The sequence below is a fragment of the Phasianus colchicus genome, chromosome 22 (assembly GCF_987193195.1).
Source record: "Phasianus colchicus chromosome 22, bPhaCol1.hap1.1, whole genome shotgun sequence".
Taxonomy (NCBI): domain Eukaryota; kingdom Metazoa; phylum Chordata; class Aves; order Galliformes; family Phasianidae; genus Phasianus; species Phasianus colchicus.
The window spans coordinates 735,808-760,627 of record NC_143457.1 but is presented as its reverse complement, the minus strand read 5'-3'; the positions used below and the strand labels follow the sequence as shown (position 1 = coordinate 760,627).

Here is a 24,820-nt window from a genome sequence, read left to right as displayed (position 1 = left end):
CACCTCTTGCCCACCTTTCCTCCAGCTGTTACAGCAGCAGATGCCTTGAGCTATTCAGGGCCTTTGTGTCTTCCCGTGTTCCCAAAGCAACCTCCAGGATGGCATCAGGCAGCCATTATATACGTTTTTCCTGAATTCTGATCCCATGCTGCACTCTTGGATGCCTCAAAAGACAGCCAGAGGAGTGTGCAGCACCTGAAAAAGCACCAGGATTGCAGCTATGCAAACTGACTCTTGCCCTCATGGATTATAGGAGCTGCTAAAACGCATCTGGAGTGTTCTGGGACACCTTAAATGCACATGGATAAGTGCAGGATATCCCAGAAACCAACCCGGGGCACTGTGGGTCTCTCAAAGGCACAGAGCGGTGTCCGTGGAGTCCCAAAGGGGCTGCGATGACAGCCGGGCACAGAAGAGTAGTGCGCTGAAGGTTGCACCAAAAGGTGCTCCGATAGGCTCTGAGCATCCCCCAAATGCCCCAGAAGCAAATGAAAGCGCCCAGGCAAAGCTCCCGAGAGCAGCGCTGTGCCCGCAACGGAGCGGATGGGCGGGGTGACGCCGGGCGCGGCTCCGCGGCTCGGGCGGCGCTTTGCGACGAGCGGCGCCGCTCGGCGGTGGGGGCGGGGCGTTTTGCGACGGTGGCGGTTTGCGGCGGGCGGCGGTTGTGGCGGTGGGCGGCCATGCTGCTCACGGTGTTCTGCCTGCGCCGCGACCGCAGCGAGCTCACCTTCTCCCTGCAAGTGGACGCCGATTTCGAGCTGCAGAACTTCCGCGCCCTCTGCGAACTCGAGTCCGGCATCCCGGCGGCCGAGAGTCAGGTCGGGGCCCGCTTCCCTCACGCTGCCCTCTCTCGGGGGTGCGCGGTGTCCGCCCGAGGCCCGCCCTGCCTCTGGGGGGCGGCGGTTCCGCGGGGAGGAGCGCGTCCTTCGGGGCCTCGGATCCCGGGAGTGAGGAAGGCGGGGCCGGCTGTGGGCTCCTCGCCTCCTTCCCCTCTTTCCAGAGAACGTTTAGAGGCTTTTCCTCCGTTTTCTGTGAGCTGTGGACACGGCGCTGCTCCCACACGCGGAGAGCCGCATCGTGCCCGGTGCTGGGGTTCACGGAGCTGCCCGGAGCAGCTGCGGCGTGCTGGGGGGGCCTCGGGGCCCCGGAGGGAGTTTCTCAGTCTGTTCTCTGCCTTTTATCACAGTTTGTTTGCAGGCGTTGTGCAGCTGGACAGGGCAGTGTCAGCTCTGTTGCTTTATCTCGGTGCGCTTGGTAAAGTTTGTGAAGTTTTGTTTCCTGAAGGTTTTGCTTCGTGAGCCATTTCTCACTCTACATTAAGAAAGTGTTTTTCCAGTCAAGTGGATATTAGTCAGCGAAGGAGGACTGTGAGACAGGAAAGCTGCGTGCCCTGCTGAGCAGGTTTCCAGTGCCTCACCTGACTTCAGACTGCTTTCCTCTGCCCTCATGAAGCTCTGATTTTGCTGCTTAGTGATGAGAGGCACAATGCCCTCTGGTTCTGAGACTGACACGCCGGTGTGTGAGGATTATTGTACAGTAGAACCTGTGCTCAACATTGTGCGTGCCAGGAGCAGCTGTAGACAGTGATTTGAGTTGGGAGACGCTCCTGAGAAAGTGTAAGGGGATGGTGTTGGTGTAGGCTTAACCCAAGAATGAAAGCATTGCCTAACTTGTTTCCCAAAGCAGGAGTAGAAAATCGAGGTTACATGGGTTTTCCATTAGGAAAAAAGCTCTTTGTCTATGAGAAGTAGAAAGAGAACTGAAGTGGTGTATATTGGGCTCCTGCCTTCTGGGCTTGCCTGCAGTGCTGTGTTACAGCTGGTGAGGCACCAGCATCCCTGATGACTCCTACAGAGGTGACAGGGCCAGCCCCTGCTATGTGACAGGGACGTTCTCTGCCCTCAGGAGGCTGTGAGCGCTTGGTGGCTCAGTGTTCTTGTTTTCAGTGCTGCCCCTCTTGCATCTTGGTGATGTCAGCTTTACAGATGTTTCAGGATAGCAGGCAGTTACGTACTTCTGTGCTTGCTTTTGCTGGGAGTTCCCTTTGCATTTTTGCTTTGCTGCTGCAGTTTTGTGAGTACAGGGACTACAGGTAACATGGGTCAACTTTGCTTTTCAGGAGTGCTTCTGCTTGCTTTCTGTTCACCTGTCTATTTATACATTATTCTGTTTCCTTTAAAAATTTTTTTTTTCAATTGTCAATTTATTGTTCCTTCCCCTGCTCTTTCTGTCCAGTGTTTGTGTAGTGTTTCTTTGGATCTTCAATAGAAAGAAGGCTACAGAAACATAAATTATCAGCGAAGCAGTTGTGTCAAAGGATTTTGCACGCCTAAACTACCCCCCAAAACCAGGGGACAGTGTGGGTCCTTGTGTTGCACCCATCAAATTTGGTTTTACTGCACAGAACACTCATTGCTTTATGGTAACACTTATTGCTTCCTGGCACAAAAAAGAAGCTGCTTTTAATAGCAAGAACCGTGCGGGGTGGTGTAAACCACAGAGTATTAGTCTGAGTCTTTATCATTTGGTGAAATTCATTCTGGGCACTGTAGTTTGGAGGTGAGTGCTGAAGCCCATGGCCTTGAGGCGTGGAGGACTGGAGAGTGGCACAAGATAGTGTGTGCAGCTGCAGGTGGGTTGTGCTGATAAGGGGAGGTGTAGCAGGGAGAGCAGAGGGGAGGAAATTTGGCTCACTGTGTTTTCTCTCTCGCATCGAGCAGATGCCTTTTGTGGAGAAGAAGAGGGAATCTGGATTTAAAACTGACTTTTCTGTGTTGTTCTGGCAGTGGTGGTATATCCTTCCTCTCTTTATGTGTATATTTTGGGTCGATTTGTAGCATTGTGGGCTTCTTCTTTGAAAGAGGAATGTTCCTGCTGTATGAACTTTATTTTGTTGACAACCAATTTCATGACTGAGCTTTCTTGCCCCATGAAGATGTTCCGGTGCCACTGTGGAGAATCCACCTGGTGTGTAGTGTGGCTGCCTGCTTGCTTGCTCTGGATGAGCATGTGCTGTGGCTGCACGGGTGGCTTACAGCTCTGTTTGTATGCTGCAAACTGTGTAATTGGAATGCAGCAAAATGAAATCAGTTCATTTTAGCAACAAAGTGGAATGGGTCAAAAGTGTATTAAGCCATGCTGCCGATGGATGTGGAGTGGGTGCTGAGCACTTAATTTACTATCTGAGGTGTTAAGGCCGAATGTTCATAAACCCAATTCTAGAAAGGCGACAGAGGTAAAACCTCACTTAAACTGATTAGCTCATGTCTCTTAGAGCATCTGCACAGCGAAACTGTCATTTAAGATTTGTGCGTACAGCTGGGATTTGCTGCAAACTTGCTTTCTCTGCAGACAGCAGTGCTAGGAATCAGGCTATATGTGGTATGCATGGTCACGTGAGAGGATGTGCCCAACCTTAATAATGCCAGTAACGCCTCGCAAACCAGCAGAGCAGTGTCTGCATGCCTTAGTGTAGTTTGCAGATGGGTCTGTATTCACTTTGAAGGGGACTCACAAGCCAGTTGAGTGCAATACCGTTGATGCTGTAGTTACTGAGAGGGTAGAAACCTCATCTTTGTTTCTAATGGTGTGTGTTTTTCCTGTTCTGATAATTCTGGCAGAGAGGCCTTAATGCTTAGGAGATTCGGTTATTGGGATGCCAAAGACACGTCTTCAACAGAGCTCCTGTTCCTTTAAAGAGAATGGCAGAGGTTTTGTGGAATCAGAAGCCCAGAATGTCATTCTGGTCACAGGCAAGTCTTATGACGGTGCATATCTGCAGTAATTGCACATTGAAATTTCAGGGAAAGCATGGAAGTAATTTAGGACATCTGTAGGTATTACGGATCCAATGTTAGTAGAAGTGTTCCCATGGTGGTTATTCATTTTTTATCTTGGTATGTTTTTATATTTGTTGAGTTAGATTAGAAAATTATATTAGAAAAGGATGTGACTTTGTGTATTATAGTCAGAAGAAATTGATTCTTTGATTCCTGCCCCTGGTTGCAGTGGGATGTTTGGAGGCTGATAGTGTGGGTCTGAGTGGACTGACTTACATCACTGATGTAAAGCAGCAATGGCTGAGATAATCACAGAGGTCTCTGTGAACACCAGTTGTTGTGGGGAGCTGTGTACTGGGTAATGGAAGAAATTATTGGACTGAATCATCTACAGAGCAACATCTGTCCTGATGGATGCTGCCTGCATATATACAGTTGAGTCTTTGGTTAGGAAATGTGGAGCTGGGTGAAGGTAATGCTATGGGAAGCAGCCACAACTTGGGTAATAGCAGAGTTGCGATTTTGGAAATGTGTGGCAAACAGGTCTGATGTAAGCTGTTCTTTCCTTCAAAGACTTGGCCTCTAATTAAGAGACAAGCCTTTCTCTGAGATGCTGAGCTTTGAGAAGTGGTTGCTAGGACAGATGCTGGGTACTTGTCCAACCACTTCGCATTGAGGTCTGCCTGTGCCTGAGGTCGAGGTGCTTGGGCAGGGCTTGTCTGTGCCTGTGCTGAGGACTGCATGCCTGTTCTGAGGCTTGAGGTGGGCCCACAGGAGTGGCTGAAAAGTGTTTCTAAAAAGAAAGAAAATCAGATCCTGATCTGCTTGGTCACACTTGTTGTTTTCTCCTTGCGTTCTCCCCATGAGCAGATTGTCTATGCAGAGAGACCTCTCACTGACAACAACAGATCCCTGGCCTCCTATGGCTTGAAAGATGGAGACGTGGTGATTTTACGACAGAAAGAGACCGTAGAGCCGCGGCCCTCAATCCGTTTCCCAGGTGAGAAGAGATGTGTTTGCTCTGAGCATCTGAAGGTTGTGCTGTTATCTCATAAGTATCTAAGACCTTGCCAGGCAAAACTTCAAAGGGAGGGTAGCTGTGGCTGGGGACTTCCAGAATTAGCTGAAGGGCTCATCATTTGGTGATTCTAAGAAATCAAAGAATGTTTCACCATTCAGGGGAAAGTTTGAAAAGCTCATGTAGCTTGTTCAGAATGGCAGTTTCTGCAGAGGTGTGTGAATGTTCATATGGCTGTTCCTTTCCTGTTCTGTGGAGTGGTACAGTAATGTGTGCTCTGTGTGGCTCAGACATATTAAGGGGCTCTTGCAATATATGCTCCCATCTGTATTCTGACAAATACACAGAGAAGCTGCATCTTAACAAACCCAGGTATGCAGTCATGCACACAAGCAAGAGACTCCTTGAATATTGTGAGTGCACTCCTGGTACCTCTCTCCTGCCTTCTGCACTGATTCCTATCAAGTCCACATTTTGAAGGGATTGCTGGCTGAGGAGGGCTTGGGTGAAGTTCTTGTTTTCCTGCTGTGGCTGGAGGGTTACCTGCAATGCACATCTGCAGAAGTATTGCTGTTTTTTTTTCTTTTTCTCCTGAGTTTTTCTTTCTTTTTTCTCTTTTTTTTTTTTAATTTTCAGTCAGAGAGATTGAGAAGTTCCTTAGGCACTGGGTTTAGCCTTGTGTTCCCTCTATAGTATTCACGTTTGTGAAGCTAGAAATAACTAGTCTGTCATTCAAAAAGTGCATTTTTGGAGACGCAGAGCAGGCCAGTTACATAAAGAAATGCCAGCATCCCTCACCCAGTAACCTGGCTGTGTGGCAGTGCGCTTGTATAGTCAAGAAATATACAGAGTGGTGTGGTTAGGCTGGTATCTACAGATCATATAGCTAGAAAGATTATCATGGTGGAAAGGAATAATCAAAAATAAATGAAAGTGCTCACCTGTGTCCTAGACTCACAGAAAAACTCCAAAGGAGCAATGTCTGGGAAGAGATCCTTCCTCAGTGGTAGTCAGCCCTTACATGGGGTCTAGGAGAGGTGCAGCGGGCTCCACCCCTTTTGGTCACACAGCTGAATTGCCTTCACCTGTGCTCCCATGGCTGACTCTCTACTTGGCTCAGGTTCAGGCTGTGATTCAGCTGTTCCCATACAGTGCCTGTTGCAAACTGCTGTTAAAAGGACCTGGTCTAATAGCCTAGCATTAAAACTGACCTATCCTTCCCATAGTTATTTTACTTAGTTTTTTGAGCAGAACTGCAGATAAGAAGCGCTGATGCATTTGATCTCTTTTCCTTCCAGGCCTGCCAAGGATAGACTTCAGCAGCATTGCGGTTCCTGGGACATCGGCTCAGCAGCGTCAGCCACCAGCACAGCACCTTCGCCCATCACCTCCCGATGCGCCTTCATTCCCTCAGGGTTTGGAAAACCCAGCATTGCTACGGGAGATGCTGCTCGCCAATCCCCACGAGCTGTCCCTGCTGAAGGAGCGCAATCCGCCTTTGGCAGAGGCGCTGCTCAGTGGAGACCTCGGTAGGTTGGGTTTTTTGCTGCATGAGGTGATTCAGAATCTGTCTGAGCCCAGTTCCAGTACCAGTTACAACCCACAGACTTTTAGCTGCCTGGGGTACTCACTGCTGGCTTATTGATGGTGCTCATGCAGGGCTCTGGTTGGAAGCACTGGTGGCAGAGTTCCTCTCTTTCGAGCAGTTTGGGTGTGTTTCTCCAGCTTGGCTTTCTGAACTGCCCGTATCCCCTGCTTTGAAATACATGCATGGATTAGCTGAGTTTCTGTGAGCGCAGGTGGCTCAGCTCCTGATTTTTTTTTTTATGCTGAGTCTCTGAATGCACTGCTTCCACTGATGTGCTGTGTTTGCAGCACTCGAGAGCTCAGCTGAGAGCAGTATGCTCTAAGACCATCTCTCCTTATAGTGGTTAGCTGCTGAAGAAGCAGGCATCAAAGAGAGAGTGGAAAAGGAACAAGTAGATGGTGTCTTTAGGGAGCATTCCCATTAGGAACAGTCATAAATGTTTACATCTCTCTTAATCATGAAAGTGTGTATTTTGGGCACTTCACACAGCACAGATGAATTGTAGTATAGTGTCCCTCATTTTCTCTGCAGCTGATTTTCTTGTTTTATTCTTCATCTGATTAAAGCTTTGAACTCAAGTTCCCTTTTAATTATAAAGAATGGTGTTTTGGGCATTGAAAGATGTCCTTCTAAGCCTCTGTAAGCCTTTAGATAGGAAATAAATCTGGTTGAGCTTTGGAAAATGGATGAAGAGAAGAACCATGTAGCAGGAGACTTTTTCCCTTTCAAGGTTACATGCTAGTGATTTATCTGTTAAAAAAGGGAGCTCACATGGGTGTTGATGACTACTGCATTTTTTACTCCTGATTTCTGCTCATATCCCTGTTAGTTAACATGTCTGTTGTGCTCTGATGTTTTTTCATGCCTCCTTTGAGTGTTGCATCTGTAGTACAGAACAGTTTTCTCATCACCCTGAGAAGAATGTGCTGCTGCTGGCATGAGATGTGATGTTAAGCCAGGACACCAAGATCTGGCTCACCTGCTGATCTGTTTTTGTCTTCATGCACATAAAGCTTTATCTCAGGTGTGCATTTTTAGTTCCAAATCACTGCAGTGGGATGCCAGAAGGAAGTGCTTTTATCTGGTTGTTCTGTCATCATTCTGTACTGCTGCTATGAGTGTTTGGGCATGGGTCCAGTTGTGTTCTAATTCTGACGTCCAAATGTATGAACAGATGTGTACCACATGGCTGTGCTGAGTGCATTGTGGGCACATCAGAAAGCACCTGCTCCTTGGGAACCTAATTAGATAAAAAACACCAAAACAGCCACCAAATGCTTTCCTGAGCATGTAACTGTCTCTGAGCCAGCAGGTTTCTTGGTGGGAATTACATTTCTTGAAACAAAACCACAACCTTCTGTGTTTACAGAACTTAATTTATTGCCAAGTCTCTTTGACATATACTTGATCAGATCTGAATAGTAAAGAATAGTCTGAGGTCAGCTGAAAAATGGAGATCTGAAAAACATGCAGCTAAACCTCTCTGAGCAAGTGTCTCTCCTTGCACGTCTTGATTGCAGAGGTAGGCATTCATCTTTAGGGATAATAATACCTGTGTTGCTTGGGCTTAAAAGTAAGTTCTGTTCTTTTTTATGCCTTTGAATCTTGAGTTTGCTCTTTGCTGAATTTACAAACTGTTATTTTTCAGCGGATTGCTGAGTGGAAAACATAGTAGATTTTGCAAGCTGTTCTTGTAGATGGGTCATTTTGTTCAGAGCTATGAAATCTCACTTCTCTGTCTGTTGTAAATTTTTCAAAATACACATGCACAATTCAAACAAGAAGCTTGAGGGAAAGTTCTGTATTCCTGATATCTGTTGCAAGTGTTTTTTTCCAGATTTTTGGAGTAGTTTGTAGGCAACCCTTGCTGCAAAAGAAGAATGAATTGCTGTTTTAATAGCAGCTCTTACTTTTAAATACTGTCTCTTTTTTTTTCCCCCTGCCCCCACTGCCCTTTTTTTTTTTCTCCTACAGAAGAGTATGCACAGGAGAATTGAGTTTGTTTGTGCTCCACTGGCATTGCAGTGTTTGGGTAGCAGAACAAGGAGGACTGGCTCTGTGCAGTTCTTTTTCATCTCAGCAGATTCCCAGATTTGGCACCAACATTTGGAGTCCATCCGTGCTGCCTTCAGATGAAGCCTGTTGTGCTTGTGCAGCTGATTCTATCATTGAGTGCATGTTGACACAAAAAGAAGCATTTGCTGTGGCAGAACATGTTTTGTAAGAGTAATTATCAGTAAAAAGCATTCCTGTATGTCTTTATTACTGCAGATAAATTTACCAGGGTATTGCTGGAGCAACAGCAGGACCGAGCCCGACGGGAACGAGAGAGGATCCGACTGTATTCAGCTGACCCTTTTGATCTTGAGGCACAGGCCAAGATAGAAGAAGACATAAGGTAGCAAACCAAAGCCACTAGCAGGCTTTGGAGATCTTCATGGTGCTTTTTTTCCAGAGGGTGCTTCCCTCCATCTTGGAGGCTAGAAGGAGTGTGTTCAGAAAGCAGATCCTGCCTTAATAGAGAAATCTGCCTTCGGGGTAGTGCTTTGAGCCACCTTTGCAAGTGGTAGGATTGAAGGCCAGATTGGGTGGGACCCTGGGCAGCCTGGTCTAGCATTAAATGAGAAGGTTGGTGGCCCTGCATGTGGCAGGGGGTTTCATGATCCTTGAGGTCCCATCCAACCCTGGTGATTCTGTGATTCTGTGACATGTGGTTGTGCACAGATGAAGCAGCAGCACTGCTGTCTGTGTGTGTGAGGTCTCAAAACTGTCTAAGTTGGGCCACTCTGAAACCAGTAAAGAGTTGTGGGAAGCAGTGAGTTTGGGTTTGCTTTTTTGCTGAATAGCTGCACCCTTCAGAGTTGGTATTTATGTGCCTTGGATGTGTTCTGAACCTGAGAACCTGTGCTGGTCTTTGACCTGAGCTCTCTGCACAGCAATGGAGTACCTCCTCCCATTCTGGACTTTGCACCTCACTGCTGTCAGAAGAGGTCTATAGAAACATGTTCTGCTCATGAGCCCTTACTTCCTCTGTCTGTCTTCCACGTGTAATTGCATGGGAGTGAGGCACGATTTCTTAAATGGAATGATGAATCCTTGAGCTGGAATGTGGCTTGCAGTTTTGTCCTCAATAAGAAAATGTCTTTCTGATATGGGCTTATTGTTGATAATAACCAAAATTAATTTGTGATAAGTCATTCTTGCATTATGACTGACAAGGTATTGGTACTGGATAATGGCTGAAGTGCTGAAAAATACAATGTGTGAATTTGTAGGTAAATCATTGCTTGGAGGCAAAGTAACACTTTCCTTGCCCAGTACATGACGGAGAATTGGGGCAGATAAAGGGAATATGTCCAAGGTTGTGCAGCTATTGGGTAACAGTTGAGCATCTAGCAGTCCCCAGATTTCACAACCTGTTTAGTATCTCAGGTTACTGGAACTCTTGCTTAATCAGCTGTCCTCTGCCTGAGATTGATTGGGAGTTCCTGCAGGCATCACAGTTTCTTGAGACACATCTCTGTCCTTCAGAGGAGCATCAAGAATGGAGAAAACAAAATAATGGATTCAACAAGAAAACTGAACCTGCAAATCAGCTGCACTATACCTGATTTAAATGGAATAGCAAAAGACAGTACAATGTGAAGCTCTTTGTTTCACAGGCCAGGATGGACTAGCAGCAGATAGCAGGGGGCTTTAACTTCCACATGAATCAGGTCACTGTTAGCTGCTCTTAGCTGTTTTCCTCCCGCACCAAAAAACCACATCTACACATACTGTTGTGGGAAGGCTACAGAAAATGCATGGGAGGAGCTTGGTTTTACCTTTGCCATCTGAGGAGGAAACGTGATATGGCATTAAAATGGGAAACCCATGTCCTTTCATAGATAAAGCTGTTTAAGATGTAGTCAGTGTGGATACCCATTGCTTTCAAGGTTACTGTCAGGGCCATGATGAGATTCTCAATCAGTGTTTTTTTTCTGTAGGCTTGAATTTGCAGCAAGGCTTGTGCTCATAGCAGTGTTCTCACTGCAGCTTCAGTTATGAGCCGCCTTTCCTCTGCCTGAGAGAGGCAAAATACCAGGGAAACGCTGGAGGATTTTAATGTTGAGCTGCTCTGTTGGATCCCAGTGTTGTAGCTACTGGCAACATCGTCATCACATACCCTGTTTCCTTCAGAGTGACTAATTTGCCGGTTTTTGCTTACAAGTTCTCCATGTTAGCTCTGCGATGATGGGTTTCTTGCAGACAGGTCATCAGGTGCAGGTGTGCTGCACTGTGAGCTGTGCAAAGTGTGGGAAGGAGGAATCCTCCTGGCTGCAAGGGAAGTAACTTGGTATGTCTGGATTAAGCCAAGATCATTACTAGCAATCCCTCTGCTGAGAAGGCTGTGTTTAGGTAAGCAGTGTTTGTTGTGGTTTAGAAATGATGTTTGTAGCTAATGCAAACTGCAGCAGGTGGGGTTATCAGGTCTGTAAATTGCAGGAACACTCATAAGGGTTTGGTAATGACAGAGGTCTGATTTTTTTCTCTCTCTCTTCTCTGTTCAATTCAGGCAACAAAATATTGAAGAAAATATGACGATAGCAATGGAAGAGGCACCCGAGAGCTTTGGCCAGGTGGTGATGCTTTATATTAACTGTAAAGTCAATGGACATCCAGTGAAAGCTTTTGTTGACTCAGGTGAATTACTCCTGCTTTCATCTCTTTCTCCATTCTCATTTCCCTCATTGAGGGAGAGAGTAAACACTCAAAATTTTTGCCTGAAATATTCCTTTTTTATTATAAAGCACTCTTTTACAAGATTTTAAAGCACCTAATTAAAATCTCAGAACAATCTGGGCTTCAAGGCAAACAGCCAATTGTGAGGACAGTTTGTGGAGCAGCACAAAGGAGTGCATGAACACCCTAGGTCAAGGCTTCTGTGAAAATCTGTGATGCGTGATGGCTGTTTGAGCGTTCTCCTTATAAAGGCATTTGGTTTTGTGCATATTGGATTTAGAAAGGCTGTATCATCTGGATGATCTTAGAAGTCTTTTCCAACTTTAATGATCCTATGGCTCTATTCGGGGCATGGTTTTGTGGTCCATAGTCGTGGTAGGTGAACAGTTGGACTCGATGATCTTAGAGGTCTTTTCCAACCATAATGAGTGAGTCTGTGGTTCTGTGAGATGCCAAAATGATCACTGCCATGCGTGTGTCTTGTCTCAGTTTACAGATAGGGGAATTTTGCCAGCCTTAGTGCTGTACCTCCCATCCACCATGTTAAAGTCAAAGTACTCAGAGCTATTCCAGCTCTGCAGCAGTATGTACCTTACTGCCCACGCTCTGTGAGTGCATACACTGTAAATTCAAAGCAGTGGGTTTCATTTAAAAAAAAAAAAAAAAAAAAAAGCCTTTTATACCATGACACAGTTGCCTCATGCAGGTGATGTGGTTTCCCAGCTACTGAATCCAAGATCTTTAGCCCTTTCAGGAGAGTATTTTAATTGGGATGCCCTGTCAAGACTTAACACAAATTCTGTTGCTGTTAGGTGCCCAGATGACTATTATGAGCCAAGCTTGTGCTGAAAGGTGCAACATAATGAGGCTGGTGGATCGGCGGTGGGCTGGCATTGCTAAAGGTGTAGGCACTCAGAAGATAATTGGCAGAGTGCACTTAGGTAAGTACTGCCATTCTTAGTTTTAGCAACTATTCTGACTTGAGCATTCTGTCTCATGTAATTCTTTTAGGTGAGGGATTTGATCCTCTTCCAGGAGGAGAAATCTGCATGTATGTGCAGGTTTTCTAGATGAGAGAAGGTTGTCCCTATTGTGTGAAAAAAGTGATTCTTTTTGCTGTTCTTGCTTCTTAGGCTTGTGCTCCAATAAACTGTATTTAGCTCTTCTAGCTCTGGCTTTGAGGCTTAGATGAGCAGTACTTAAGGCTCTAACACCAGAACAGCTTTGATAATAATTTACTACCCAAGACCAGTGTAGGCCTGATAATCCCTGGTGTTTGCCCACAGCTGGGCTTCTTTTGACCAAGGCTGTATACCAGAGTCCTGATATCAGCTCTCACCACTGTGATTACGCAAGCCTTTCCTAGGGGATTAAAGAGCAGAACATGATGTGTTGCACTGTAGCTTGCAAGGTGATGACTCTTCCCCCATGTGTTTCAGCTCAGGTTCAAATTGAAGGGGATTTCCTGGCGTGTTCTTTCTCCATCCTTGAAGAGCAGCCCATGGACATGCTTCTCGGACTGGATATGCTTAAGAGGCATCAGGTAGCAAAACCAGTTTTGAAATAGTTATTCAATTTTCCAATTCCAAGGCACTAAGCACAGTGTAAGCACCATACCCGGGAATGTTGTAGGATTTTCTGGGGAGAGAAAATAGTAGATTATTTTTCAACCAGTCATGAAAGAAGTATTTACGTGATGTACATCACAGATGTATGTATAAGGTGTCTGGCTGCTCCCTGAAGTTTTTTGCTCAGATCAAAGACACTCAGAGCTTTTTAACTGAATGATTAAATACAAAACAAGTCAAATAGAGGTCTCTGTTTATAGCTGATGCTTTCTGTCCATTTTGCATAGTGCTATGAGCCGCTCCCATTGGAAATGGATTGTTCAGCCTTGTCTCTTCTTTTTTTCTGGGAACTTATGTGCTCTATGCAGGCCCCTGATGTCTCAGTGTCTCTTTCGCAGTGTTCCATTGATCTCAAGAAGAATGTACTGGTGATTGGCACGACTGGCTCACAGACCACTTTCCTCCCAGAGGGTGAGCTCCCGGAGTGTGCCAGGCTGGCTTATGGGGCTGGGCGAGAAGATGTGCGGCCAGAGGAGATTGCAGACCAGGAACTAGCAGAAGCAATACAGAAGTCTGTAGAGGAAGCAGGTATTGTAATGAGCTCAGATGAAATATTAATCTGCTTGGTTTTCTTGTTGTGTATCAGAACGCCTGTTGACAGTCACTGGAAGATCCCTTCTCCTTTTCTCAGTTTCTAGATGTAGCCTAATGCAGCATCAGTGAGCAAAAGGTGGAGAGAAAGGGACTTTGTTCCTGCTTGTTGCATCTAATTGCACCAATCTTTTCATTTCCATATAGCAAAATCTGTCTGCACGAAGGCATTTGAGCATGCTTGCTGTTGAATTTGTGCTCTTCTTGCAACTTTCTAGCAGCTCTTATACCTTGGTCTTCAAAGATAAGTGGTTGTCTCTGGCACCCATTCACCTGGTTTGAATTGCTGTGCCTAGTCAGCTACACAACTCAGTTATGTTTGTTTTATCAGCCTCGCATAAGGACAGTACTGAGGTGACTTTCATCAATCCGATTCTTAACAGATACAGCATACAAAAATAAATGAGCCCTAGCAGTAAGTACAGATCTTAGTACATGAGGAATAGCAGTCTCAGCAACTACTCAAGTCTTATGTGTGCAGTGTCTGAGATACATCAGTGTCTGATTGCTGCCCCTCTGCTGAGGAGCTGTAATGTAGCAGTGCGTGTTAACTTACAGCTTGTGCCCACCTATGTTTCCAAGACAGCACAAATTCACGGCAGTTTTTAGAAACATGCAAAACACTTTGCCATGCTTAAGCTGATAAAATTGATTTCCTGAATGATTTTTTTGCCAATTTTTAACTGTAGCATGATTAAAAATGAGAGTCTGATAACTCTGTGTGTGTATACACATAGAGAAATATAACAAAGTTATAATGCAGTGATTTTTTTTCTTTGACACCACTTGCTGCTTGTAATCAGTGATGTGTTTTTTTTTTTTTTTTTTTTTTTTTTTTTTGCAAATAACCAAGTTGGCTTACATAAGAAGAGCACACACCCTTTTGAATTATTTTCTTCTATTTTAGACTCGTGAGCTTCCCACAGATAGAAAAGCTCCAGAGGAAGGCCAGACTTGAGTATACCAGCAAGAAATGGATTACATGTTTGACTTTCTAAACCAGTCTTTGAATGCTTATTAATTTAACTTCCAGCAAGTAAAGAGGATAAACAGAAATTTGTCTTTTTCCTGCTGAGTTTTGACATCCCTAGAGGTCAGGCTCGTTGGGTTGGGCTCATATCTCTTCACATAACCTGGAAAATGTGGAGATGAGCTCTTCTCCAGTTAAAATTGCAGCCATTGTAGTTGGTTGGACTTAGCTCTCTGGTGAAAGGATCAGTCAGAAAGCAAAAAGTCTTCATCTGAAACAATGTGTCTGTGTAATTACAGCATTTTAGGTGAGTGCTTTGAAATGAGAAGTCTCTAAAATGTCTTAAAGCTGCTTACATACCAATACAGTTCTAAAAACAAAGAGGCTTTTTGCTCAGGCTGATCAGCAGTCTACCATTTCCATTGCTGGAGACCTCTGGAGAAACTTAGAAGGTTTATGAGAATAGGAAATTGATTTTGTATGTTTACTTAATACCTGTGGAACAGTAATGCACAAAATTAAGGTAGGTCTTGTTTAGGTGGACTGTAGGCAAGCCTTGGACCTCTTACAAGCCTCTGGTTTGCAGGAATCTTGTTAGCTGTATTCTGAGATGTCAGAATATGAACTCAGACTCTTGCTCTCTTCCAAAACTATTAACTGCACCAGAAAAAAAGCAAGAGAAAGGGCTGTAAACAGGAGAGGGGGAGAAAGAGAGCAGTATCAAGGAACCTCAGCTTCCCACAAGGCCTGTGATCTTTCATAGCAGCTCAAGTGATACAAAAGAAATCACTCTGTATGTCCACAGGCGATCAGAGTTCTTAAGAGATTATCCCATGTGCAGCTTCTCATCCAGGCAGCCTTGATGTAAGGAAGGCATTGCCTCCACATGTGCAACTCAGACTTTTTCTAATACAGAGAGGAATCTATCCCTGATGATGGACTTTGTGGAGAGGAGTTTGTTCCTGGTGTTAGCTGGATGGGTATCCTTGGTGAGGCTGGGATTCAGCTCCTTTGTATACCCTGGGAAGAGGATGACAGTGAGTCTCAGGATGAGCTCAGAAGTGCTTGGCAGCATACCAGCTGCTTCCTGCGATTGGAGTGGCTGTGACTCCCTGATGATCATACCCTGAATACAGAGTGAAAAGACCATTCTGTTTCCTCTCTAAAGTACTGGCTTGGAAGAGAGCTTGAACATAATACTGCTGCATAGAAAAAGCTCTCTCTTGTTTTCATCTGTGTTCTGTCACAAACCTCTTTGCCACCCATGTCAAAGATGAGCAGTCTGAAAATGTGCAGGATAATGCTGGATTTTAAATATACCAGCATTGCCAAGTTGTTCTAGCTTCATTAAGGTCAGATGTGCAACCAAGAGAAAAGATTACTCTGGTACAAAATACAGCAGCAGGTGCACAATGTGTATGTGGAAGTGTGGTATCACAGCAATCAGTGCACTGTTTTTATCCCATGGAGAATAAAAGAAGCAAGTACCTGAAGTGAAAAAGGCTGACTTCTTCCGTGACACAGAGCAGGAGGCACAGCTTGCTGTACACAAGCATGGTTAGTGCTCTCCAGTACTCCTGGATATCTGTAAAAAGTTGAGGTTAAGCGGTTGTATATGCTTGGGACCTTTGAGTTTGGAGACCTTTGGGATGGGAAGGGGAGCATATGCAACAAATCATACAGTACAATCTGAATAGCTGTTTGGGTATGTGACGTAGAACTTTAATGGAAGAATGGATGCTCTTTCAGCAAAGGTCAAGTTGGTGATTTAATGACAACATGAGAGCCGATATATTAGCAAGACTAGACCATTAGCAAGATAAGTGCAGTTATTTAGTCTAGCTTGATACCTAGACCCAGTCTGTAGTGGTCTGCAATTAATCTGTCCTCCATGTGGAGTAGGAAGCAGTGAGCTTTTTGACTTCTGGGTGTTCCTTCTTTGCTTTGTTCTTCAGTGCCTCAGGAAACAGTACGTTTTTGGGATTTCTGCCCTAGGATCTTTGTTTCCCACTTGCAGCAAGCTGATGTTCGCTCATCTTCTCTTGTCTGTGCTGGCATGATCCCCTGTAGGGCAGTAGCAGCTGGGAGTGTGGTCTGAGATGCCATTTCATGTCTCATTTCACTGAAGCATGTCTCCTGAATGTGGCTGTGCAAGAACAAACAAGCACAATGCTAGACATGTTCCTTGTGCTGCAAATATGTTGTTAAGTGTGTGTGTCTTTCTCACACTCTGCAGTGTAGGTAATGCAGAACAGCCTTTCAACTGTTCTTCAGCAGAGCTATTTTTGATTCGATGCAGTGAATCGCCTGGGCAGACCTGCTGTTGAAAGCTGGGGAATGTGAAGAGCTCCTGCTGCTCATGTGCTGTCTTCATGGATGGTTGGGAGGGGAGCTGCAATGTTGCAGGACTATAACCATGCATGTCTTGTGCTTTGAATGCTAACACGAGTTTGGTGTGTTTGTTTCCTAATCCAAACAGAACGTCAGAAGCCTTGATGCATGTAGTGTGTGTTTACTGCAGCTGGAGTGGGCCACAGACCAGGTATTTATAGACATCAGTTCATAAGCTTTCACTACAACGTTCACGCTACTTGCAGCAAGACCATCCTCCCTTTGAACTACTAGGGAGAAACCCGCATGATGTGAAATTACCAACCTGTTTAAGAATGTGAGAGAACATCCTGCTTCACTTGGCCAAAGGCAGCAAACCTGAGTTGCGTGTATGAGGAAAGGTGGGGCCCTCTGTTCTTGCAGAGGAGAGCCCTGTAACTCTGACCTTCCATCGCTTTCCAAGCGATGCTTGTTGCTTACCTAAAACACTTGTGTTGCCTCAGCCTCGGCTTTTGTTGAGCAGAGGCAATGAATTCTTTGATAGTTCAGGGAACTCATATGCAACACATACACACGTATACATAAAACCAAACCACTGGAACCTGCTCCAAAACTGTATGTCTTAATATAAGTTTGAAGTGGAAATTTGAAGTATAAGTATGAGCTTAAATACCGTTGTGCTGTTATATGTATATTTGTGTACTGCTTTCTCAAAGCAGTGTACTGATGAATGCAGCCATTATGCTACAGTTTCCCCAAGTAATTTTATATCCATAATTTCAGTTCAAGCTGACATCCAGAGGTCAGCAAACATCCTTCATATGATATCTTGTTTTCTAATCATCATGTGCCTTAACATGCTAGAGAAGAAAAACTGCTTCTGTGGATGTCTTTTGCTGCCATTGTTGCAGCTGCGCTGATTAAGCAGATGTAAAAGTAATAAGGTGTTTAAGCCTACGGTCTTGATTTAAAGAGAAGGTAATGGCTAAAAGAAAACCTAAAGTTATTTTTAGCTTGTGCAAGCCATCTATGAAGCACCCCTATGAAGTACTGTGCACACGTATCCCATTGAAGCTTGCAAAGAGGAATTTAGATCTTGCTCTGCTTTGAAAAATAAACAGGGATGTTGGGATTTCATCATCTCAGTGATATAATTGCTCACTTTGAAGTTTAAATATCCCCTAATTGTGAGCTCTCTCATTACCCTAGAACTGGCTTTTTGTCTTTCGTTGTCAGTAATGAAGTGTCTGCAGCTGGAATGTAATTCTGGATTTGCCCTTGCTTATACTTAGAGCACTTGGGACTGTCTAAGAACTTCTTGCAGTAACTAGTATTATAAATAGAGTGGTGCTCTGTTGTGTAATGCCCATGTGGAGGTAATATGCCAAGCTGATATGTAAACTGTTGTTTTAGCTTCTATTCTAAAGGCATGGATAACTTGAAAACTACTGTAGGGAGCCTACTTTGCAGGGGGTTGGACTTGATGATCTCTAGAGGTCCCTTCCAACCCTTACAGTTCTGTGATTCTGTGGAAATAGTGCTGCTTCTGTGTCCTAACTACTTTTTTTTTTCTTCCCTATCTTTATGTATAGAGAATAGTGACAAAGAAACTACCTCACTGGAAATGCCCTCATTACCAGCTTCTGATGGGTTTCAAAATCCAGTCCAGTCTTCAGGACTAAGTTCTAAGACCTGTAATCCCACAAATCAATTACTTGATCGATCTGTCTTTGCCCCTGCTTCAACTTGCTTATCCAAATGTAGCCTCACAGAGCCCATTGATCCTAGAGCCGTCAAGTCAATTGAGTCTGCAACTGAATGCTGGATCACCCCAGAAGAAGATCATCCTCTTGTGTTACAGCATCTTTCCAATAACTCTTCCTTGGCAAATAATGACCGCTCTCTCCAGACAGAAGAGGTGAATTCTTGCAGTCCAGCTTGCCTTTCACAGAAGACACTTGAAGAAACATTTCTTGCTGACAGTCTAATGGAATGTAATACTATAGAACAGGGCTGTGGTGAGGAACCTCTTTTGAAAATGACAAAAGAAAATAGTTTGACTGACAGCACTACTAAGCTTGGGCAAATAAAAGGTGCATCTCTGCCTTCAGAACTAAAGGAACCAAAACTGAAGAATGAGCTTGCCATAAACCATCAGATGTGCAAAGAGCCAGAGAAGTTTGAGCATTTGGAGAAACAAACTGATAAGACTGACCCAGAACATCCAGGCAACATTGGTGGCGTTGAGAAACCTGTTATGGAAGAAGAGGGCCGTACAGCCAGTCAGCCAGAAAGTCTTCCTGCAGAAATGAGAGAAGGTAGACTGGAGAAAGCTGATCTTTCCTGTGTGAAAGGACATATCCAAACATCCTGTAGTTGTGTGCATATGGAATTGGATACAGCTGAGCATTCTGTAGCTGAAGTGCATATCTCAGCAAGCAAGCAGAAGTGGCAAGCCAAAAATGGAAGGGCATCTGACCTGAACTCAGATGCCTCTTCTGTGGAAGTGGAGTCACTGAAGTCTGCAACTTCCCCGAGTGATGCAGTTTCCACCTCTGATGTGTTGCAGTCTAAAAGCACCAGTGAAATCCCCACAAAGTGTAATGAGTTGTCCAATTTAACAGCTGAACACAGTTCTTCCCCCTCCATCATTCATCAACAGGACACAGATCTGGGTAGACATTTAGAAGAGCCATGTTTCTCTCTAGCATCAGCCTTGAAAGAGCTTCACAAACTCTTGATCAGTTGTAAAGGAGAATGTAAACTTCTTACATCTGAAGTCTCTCAGCTGGAAATGGTTCACAAAGAGCAAATACAACAGAAGGGGTTTTCTGAAGATGAATGGAAAGTGTCAGATCCAGATGGCCAACAACAGAGTAGTTCCTCCTTTAATGTGAGATATGAAGGTGGAAAAGCAGAGGGGAGCAAGCCTTACGATTCTGGCATAGAAAACTTTAATCTTGGGTCTGTCACTCACATGGAATCTCCTGGAGAAGATGCTTTAGAAATTCCAAAGTTTTCAGGTAAGAGTGATTTGATTGCAGGGACATCTGACCAACAAGAGAGCTCTGAGCAGGCAAAGGTTTTGCCAGAATGGTTCCAAAGTCCGACTTTGAAACAGAACACTGTTTCCTCTAAGCCTGCTTTGGATGAAGATACATCTCAAGATACTCAGGCATCACTCACAAGAGCACCTGAGAGAAGCAGCAGTTCTGCTCCTGACAGCCCAGCATCATTGGGTGGGTGTGAGGAACCACTGCCTAGCTCACCTACTGAGTCCACTGAACTTCCCTTGGTTGCTTCACCACCTGCTTTCCCTGCAGCTGATATTGATCGAATCCTTAGTGCTGGCTTTACCATGCAAGAAGCTCTGGAGGCTTTGGAACAAGCAGATGGGAATGCAGATCTTGCTCTTCTCATTTTGCTAGCCAAGAGTATTGTTGTTCCTACATAACTGTGGAAGAGGGGGTCTTTTAAAAGTAATATCTAAATTACACGTAATGTGCAAGCAGAATGTTGAGCCAGAGTTTTTAATTATTTGCAGCCAAAGTAACTTGTCTCTTCTGTTTCGCTTGTTAGATTTGGCCTTTTGAAAGAAAGAAAATGTCCTCGTACTGCGTGGATGGGATAGCTTTTAATTATACATACTGGATTAAAATTAATGTTTTTATTTAAATGCAAATTTTTTAAATAAGTTCCAGTGTTATGAATGAGAAGCAGAAGCCATTAAGATCACCGCCCTGTCCAGCACAGAGCAGATTGTGAAATGAATTGAGTGTGTGTATGTGTGCAGCCAGTGGTGAGGCATGGCACATGGGGTTATACAGGGCACACACTGAGTCTGGTATGACACAGATGCAAAGTTTTCTAAATGGGTTTTTTGGGTTTGTACTGTTTTCTCTCTCCTACACCTTATAATCAAATGTCTGTGATGCTAATGAAACAATTGTGGCAGCTACTACAGGTGCCCACAGGTGTGTAAAACTTTGCAAAAGGAATGGGAGGGTGTCAAGTGTTTTTGGAAGCGTGGGTTTTTGTTTGTGTGGGGAGAGCTGATACCTGCTTTTGACAAACACTTTTGTGCTCCTGGGCCAGTTTACATCGTGGGGATAGGAGATAGAGAGAAAAAGGGAAGGGATAGAATTTGGTTCTAGCAAAACTAAGAGATGTGCTGACTTACTTGAAGATGTGCCGATATCAGTTGTAGGTGGGGAGGGGAAGTAGAAAGGGGAAAAGAGTATTTTACCTTTTTTTTTTTCTTAACATTGCCCATATCATGTTCCTCTCTACAAAAGAATAAGCTCAACAACTTAGGCAAAACTTTGATGATGAAACCTCATAACAAAGCAACTGCGTGTCATGGCTTTTAATTGCATCTATCCTTGGAAAATGGATTCTCTATGTGCTGCATGGGGTTATGATCAGCAGAATGAAGAAATTTGCTTTGCACTAATTTATCTTGATGTTTGGGGATGATCAGCCTCTCAGAAACTGCAGAAAGTCTGTAGTGCCTGATGGGCTACTAATTGAATACCTCTTAAAAAGTGAGGGCTCCCAGGTAGGGCTTATGGAACATGCACTGACATGACATCTGTGTTACAGCATCGTGGCCTTCCAGGAGGCCCTTGGGGAGCAGCCTGCCTGATGAGGACTCGCTGAGGCAGTAGGAAGCCCTTACCAGATGCTTTTTTTTTTTTCAAGTGATCTACTTCGGGGGTTTTGCAGAGCGTCAAAATACTCTTGGGGTTGGGAAAGGAAAGCATGGTTGAAACATGATACCAAATTTTAAGTAGGAACTTTTACTTAATCTCACTCATGAAACTCTGAAGTGGCTCCCTGTGAAGTGTTCATCTTAAATTTTCTGCTTTGGAGCTAGACCTGAAGTGACTGATGAGCAGTGGCTGGAAACATGACTTGTTCATCGCTTCAGTTGTTGTTGTTGTCCCAGATCTCTCCCTGGTGTTTTGTTTTCCCTGCTCCTTAGCAGGTTTGCCTATGTGTATGCCAAGCTTTTCTTTTGTGTAGGGTAGCGTTTAAAAACAACACAAATTTGGTTTCATTTGTGAGCCTGCAGAGTTGTTTGTCTGAGTGGTGGTCATCAGATTCTTCTTAGGTGTTTGGGTAGCCAATATATCCATTATTTTCTAAAGAGCTGTAAGGCATTCCTCTGTTGGAGGCAGCTTTTGCTTGAGTTGTGGGTGTACCAGTGAGGCTTGGTGTCCCCAGACGCACTTCACTTACATCCCACTACTGGTGATTGCAGCAGCAGGCACTGCTCTGTGCTTGCATTGGGAGCAGTGTTTGGTTCTTTGGGAACCCCTTGCCTGAGCAGCATCGGGTAATTCCCTGCAGGCTCTGTTCAGGAGGAGTTGTTAATGAGGCAGGATTACAGCTTTGTGATCTCTATGTGCAGGTAGTAAGAGTTGACCCCAGGTGAGGCATGTTGATACTCTTTGCACTGAGCACCCCAAATAATCAAAATCTCATTCTGTAAAGGGTAATGCTTGGACTTCTACAGGAGTGCAGACAATGTCATCAGATCTCTTTAGAAGCTTTAGGAAATAAGATTTCAATATTAGGCCTATTCACATCTGTTTCATTACCAAAAGCATCACTGTTGAGTAGAGCTGAGCCCCAGAGCCTCCTCACTCGAAGCAGTGTTTCTGCTCCTGATTCATGCCATGGGTCTCAGCGTGAGCCCCCATCTCTGGTACGTGTGGTCTGTGCACCAACAGCACCAGCTGCAGGTTGGCCCTGCAGGATGCCTGCGGGTTCATTTACTGCCAGCTCCTTGAAGCATCAGATGTTAGCCATTCAATGTTATACCCTTCTCATATTTACATGTTTATGGTTTTAGAAGCAATTGCTAATAGCTAGGTGAAATACTGCTGCTTTGCACCAAATTGGTTAAAGTCTCTAGTTTTATGGCCATGTCTACTTAGACTGCATATACAGAATTTATGCTATAAAGGCTTTAGAGCATCAGCCAACTCGCTTCAATGCTCAGTTTTATTCTTTGTCAAATACAGGTTTTGAAATCTGCCCTGCCAAAGCTGTACTGAAGCACTTATCAATACTGCTAGAATTTCTTCTGTAACTTTCTCTGAACTGCTAGAAACAAAACCTGACCCATCCCCTCACGCTCCCCCAGCTGATGAACACTTTTTTATCAAGTTGGTCTGAGCCCAGCTGATGAATGCTCTTATCCAGTTGATCTGAGCCCGGTGATCTAAATCTCTGAATTCCACAGAGCCTTACTTTGAGCGAATGGCTGTGCGCTGCTAGATTAGGTAGTGATTTTAGCTTTTCAGAAGCAAGATTTACATTAGAGAAAATCTGGGCAGAGTTGTGTATCTGAGTTAAAATTAAATACAAGAGTAATCGCTGTCTAGAAGTTGTCTTCTGTTTCAGTGTGTGTGTGTGTCCCCTGCTTTATGCACACATCCTTGGCCCAGCCTTTACCAACCCCTTCACCAAGCTCTCCTCTGGCCAGCAGAGTGGGAGTCTGTATTTGTGTGGTAGGCACAAATACTTTTTGGCTGGAGTAGGGATAAGGATGAAATGCCAAGAGCTGTCCTGGTTTTGGAGGAACTAAGTGAATGGACTGTGCTCAAATAAGGCTCTTTACACTCTCTTCATTCATCAGTGCTCCGCACTAAGCTGTCACATCAGCTTGGCAAAATGATTTCCCCATGAAAGTTCTGCCTATAGAGAATACAACAACACGGGACTGCTTTGTAAAGATGGCAGTGCCTGTGGTGGCCACTCTGGGTCCATTGAGCATGTTCCTGGGTATTTCCTGAATCCACTGTGGTTACAGTACCTAACAGTTACTGAGAGGATAACAATTTTCCTGAGAATACTGAAGGATCTCTTTGGCCTCTTCCTTAGTATGTACTCCTGTAAATGAGGCTCCAGGCAAGCTTAGAGGTGATGAGCATTGAAATAATAGTTGGCAGTCTCTGGGCACAGAGTGGTCTGGCAGGAGGGGACGTTTCCTGGCGGAGCAGAGCTGTGTTATTGTGACAATCTCTGCCTCGTTGCTCATTGTGCTTGACTTTTTGTGTGGGCACTTGGACTCAAGGACTGTTAACCTTGTCCTCCAAGGGATGTTCCCTTCCTTCTTTCTCCCTCTGTCTTCACCCCCTCGCTGTCTCTTTTCCTCAGAAGTAGCAATATTTTACTTGGTGGTAGGTTTTCTTTCAGACGCTATGCCATTAATGATCAAAAGAAGAAACACATCCTAGGGGTTTCTTCACCAGACTTGGACTTATTGCCACATGGCTCCACAGAAATTAAACATTAATTCAAAGAGGCCTTTTGCCATCCTCTCTTGGAGACCAGCTTGGGAAATGGGGTCAGTTTTGTGTACATTGTTCTCTTCGGAAGCATTCAACAGATTTCTTCCTGCACTGTGTAGACATAGCTTAGTTAGTGATCCAAATGCGTAGTATTTTGGGTTACTTCTTGAGTGATGCTTTTTAGCTTAAGAGTTTTACAAACTCACATAAGGAACTTGAGGGTATCAATTCTCAGGAATCCTACAGCTGGTTGCATTTGTGTCATTTACTGTTCTGGGCAGGTAGCTGAAGGGGAGCGCGCTTGTGTCATCAGAAAATGGGATGTGGTTCTGCCCAAAGTAATACACACTTGATTTTTTTTTGATTTTTTTTTTTAATATTGGGGGTCTGTTTATCAACAAAATTGATGTGTAAAATAAATTTGATATTTAAAAAAATAAATAAACACTTTATGATAATGTTGTCTGATTGGTCTGTAAGTCTGCAAAGGGTGTGAGGAGCAGCTTCAGGTCCATTGGACTGTTTGGCACAGAGCAGAGGAGGGTGAGGGGAAGCTCCATGGCATCCCACAACCCCTCATGGCCCACAGCCCCTCCCAGGGAGTGGAGGAGTGGAGGGGCAGTTCTGAGCTCTGCTCTCTGCTGGCAGCGACAGGGCCCGAGGGAACAGCACGGGGCTGCTTCGGGGGGGGGTGGGGGCTGGGGAAGGCTGTGCCCCGGAGGGCAGTAGGCATGGTACAACTTTCTGGGGCAGCGGGCACAACCCCACACTGGGAGCGCTGAGCACTCAGCCATAGGGTGTGTGCAGTGCTGTGTGCAGTGCTGTGTGCAGGCAGGGGTTGGGCTCAGGGATCCGTGTGAACCTGACTTCCAATGTTCTGTGACTCAGATGA

At 44.8% G+C, this 24,820-nt stretch overlaps 1 protein-coding gene across 3 annotated transcripts; it reads left to right on the top strand.

Moving 5' to 3' along the window:
- Nucleotides 1–648: 648 nt before the first annotated feature.
- On the top strand, nucleotides 649–24,355 carry LOC116238362 (protein DDI1 homolog 2). Of its 3 annotated transcripts, none has more exons than XM_090122876.1 (9): nucleotides 649–818; nucleotides 4,650–4,779; nucleotides 6,096–6,326; nucleotides 8,657–8,783; nucleotides 10,941–11,068; nucleotides 11,920–12,048; nucleotides 12,547–12,650; nucleotides 13,074–13,263; nucleotides 18,220–24,355. In XM_090122876.1, the coding sequence occupies exons 1-9, from the start codon at nucleotides 681–683 to the stop codon at nucleotides 20,079–20,081; spliced, it is 3,039 nt and encodes a 1,012-aa protein (XP_089979002.1). In that variant the 5' UTR covers nucleotides 649–680; the 3' UTR covers nucleotides 20,082–24,355. The 3 variants fall into 3 exon arrangements, with proteins under 3 accessions (XP_089979002.1, XP_031463846.1, XP_089979001.1); XM_031607986.2 differs by lacking the exon at nucleotides 18,220–24,355 and adding an exon at nucleotides 16,776–16,838; XM_090122875.1 differs by lacking the exon at nucleotides 18,220–24,355 and adding an exon at nucleotides 14,234–16,838.
- Nucleotides 24,356–24,820: the final 465 nt, after the last annotated feature.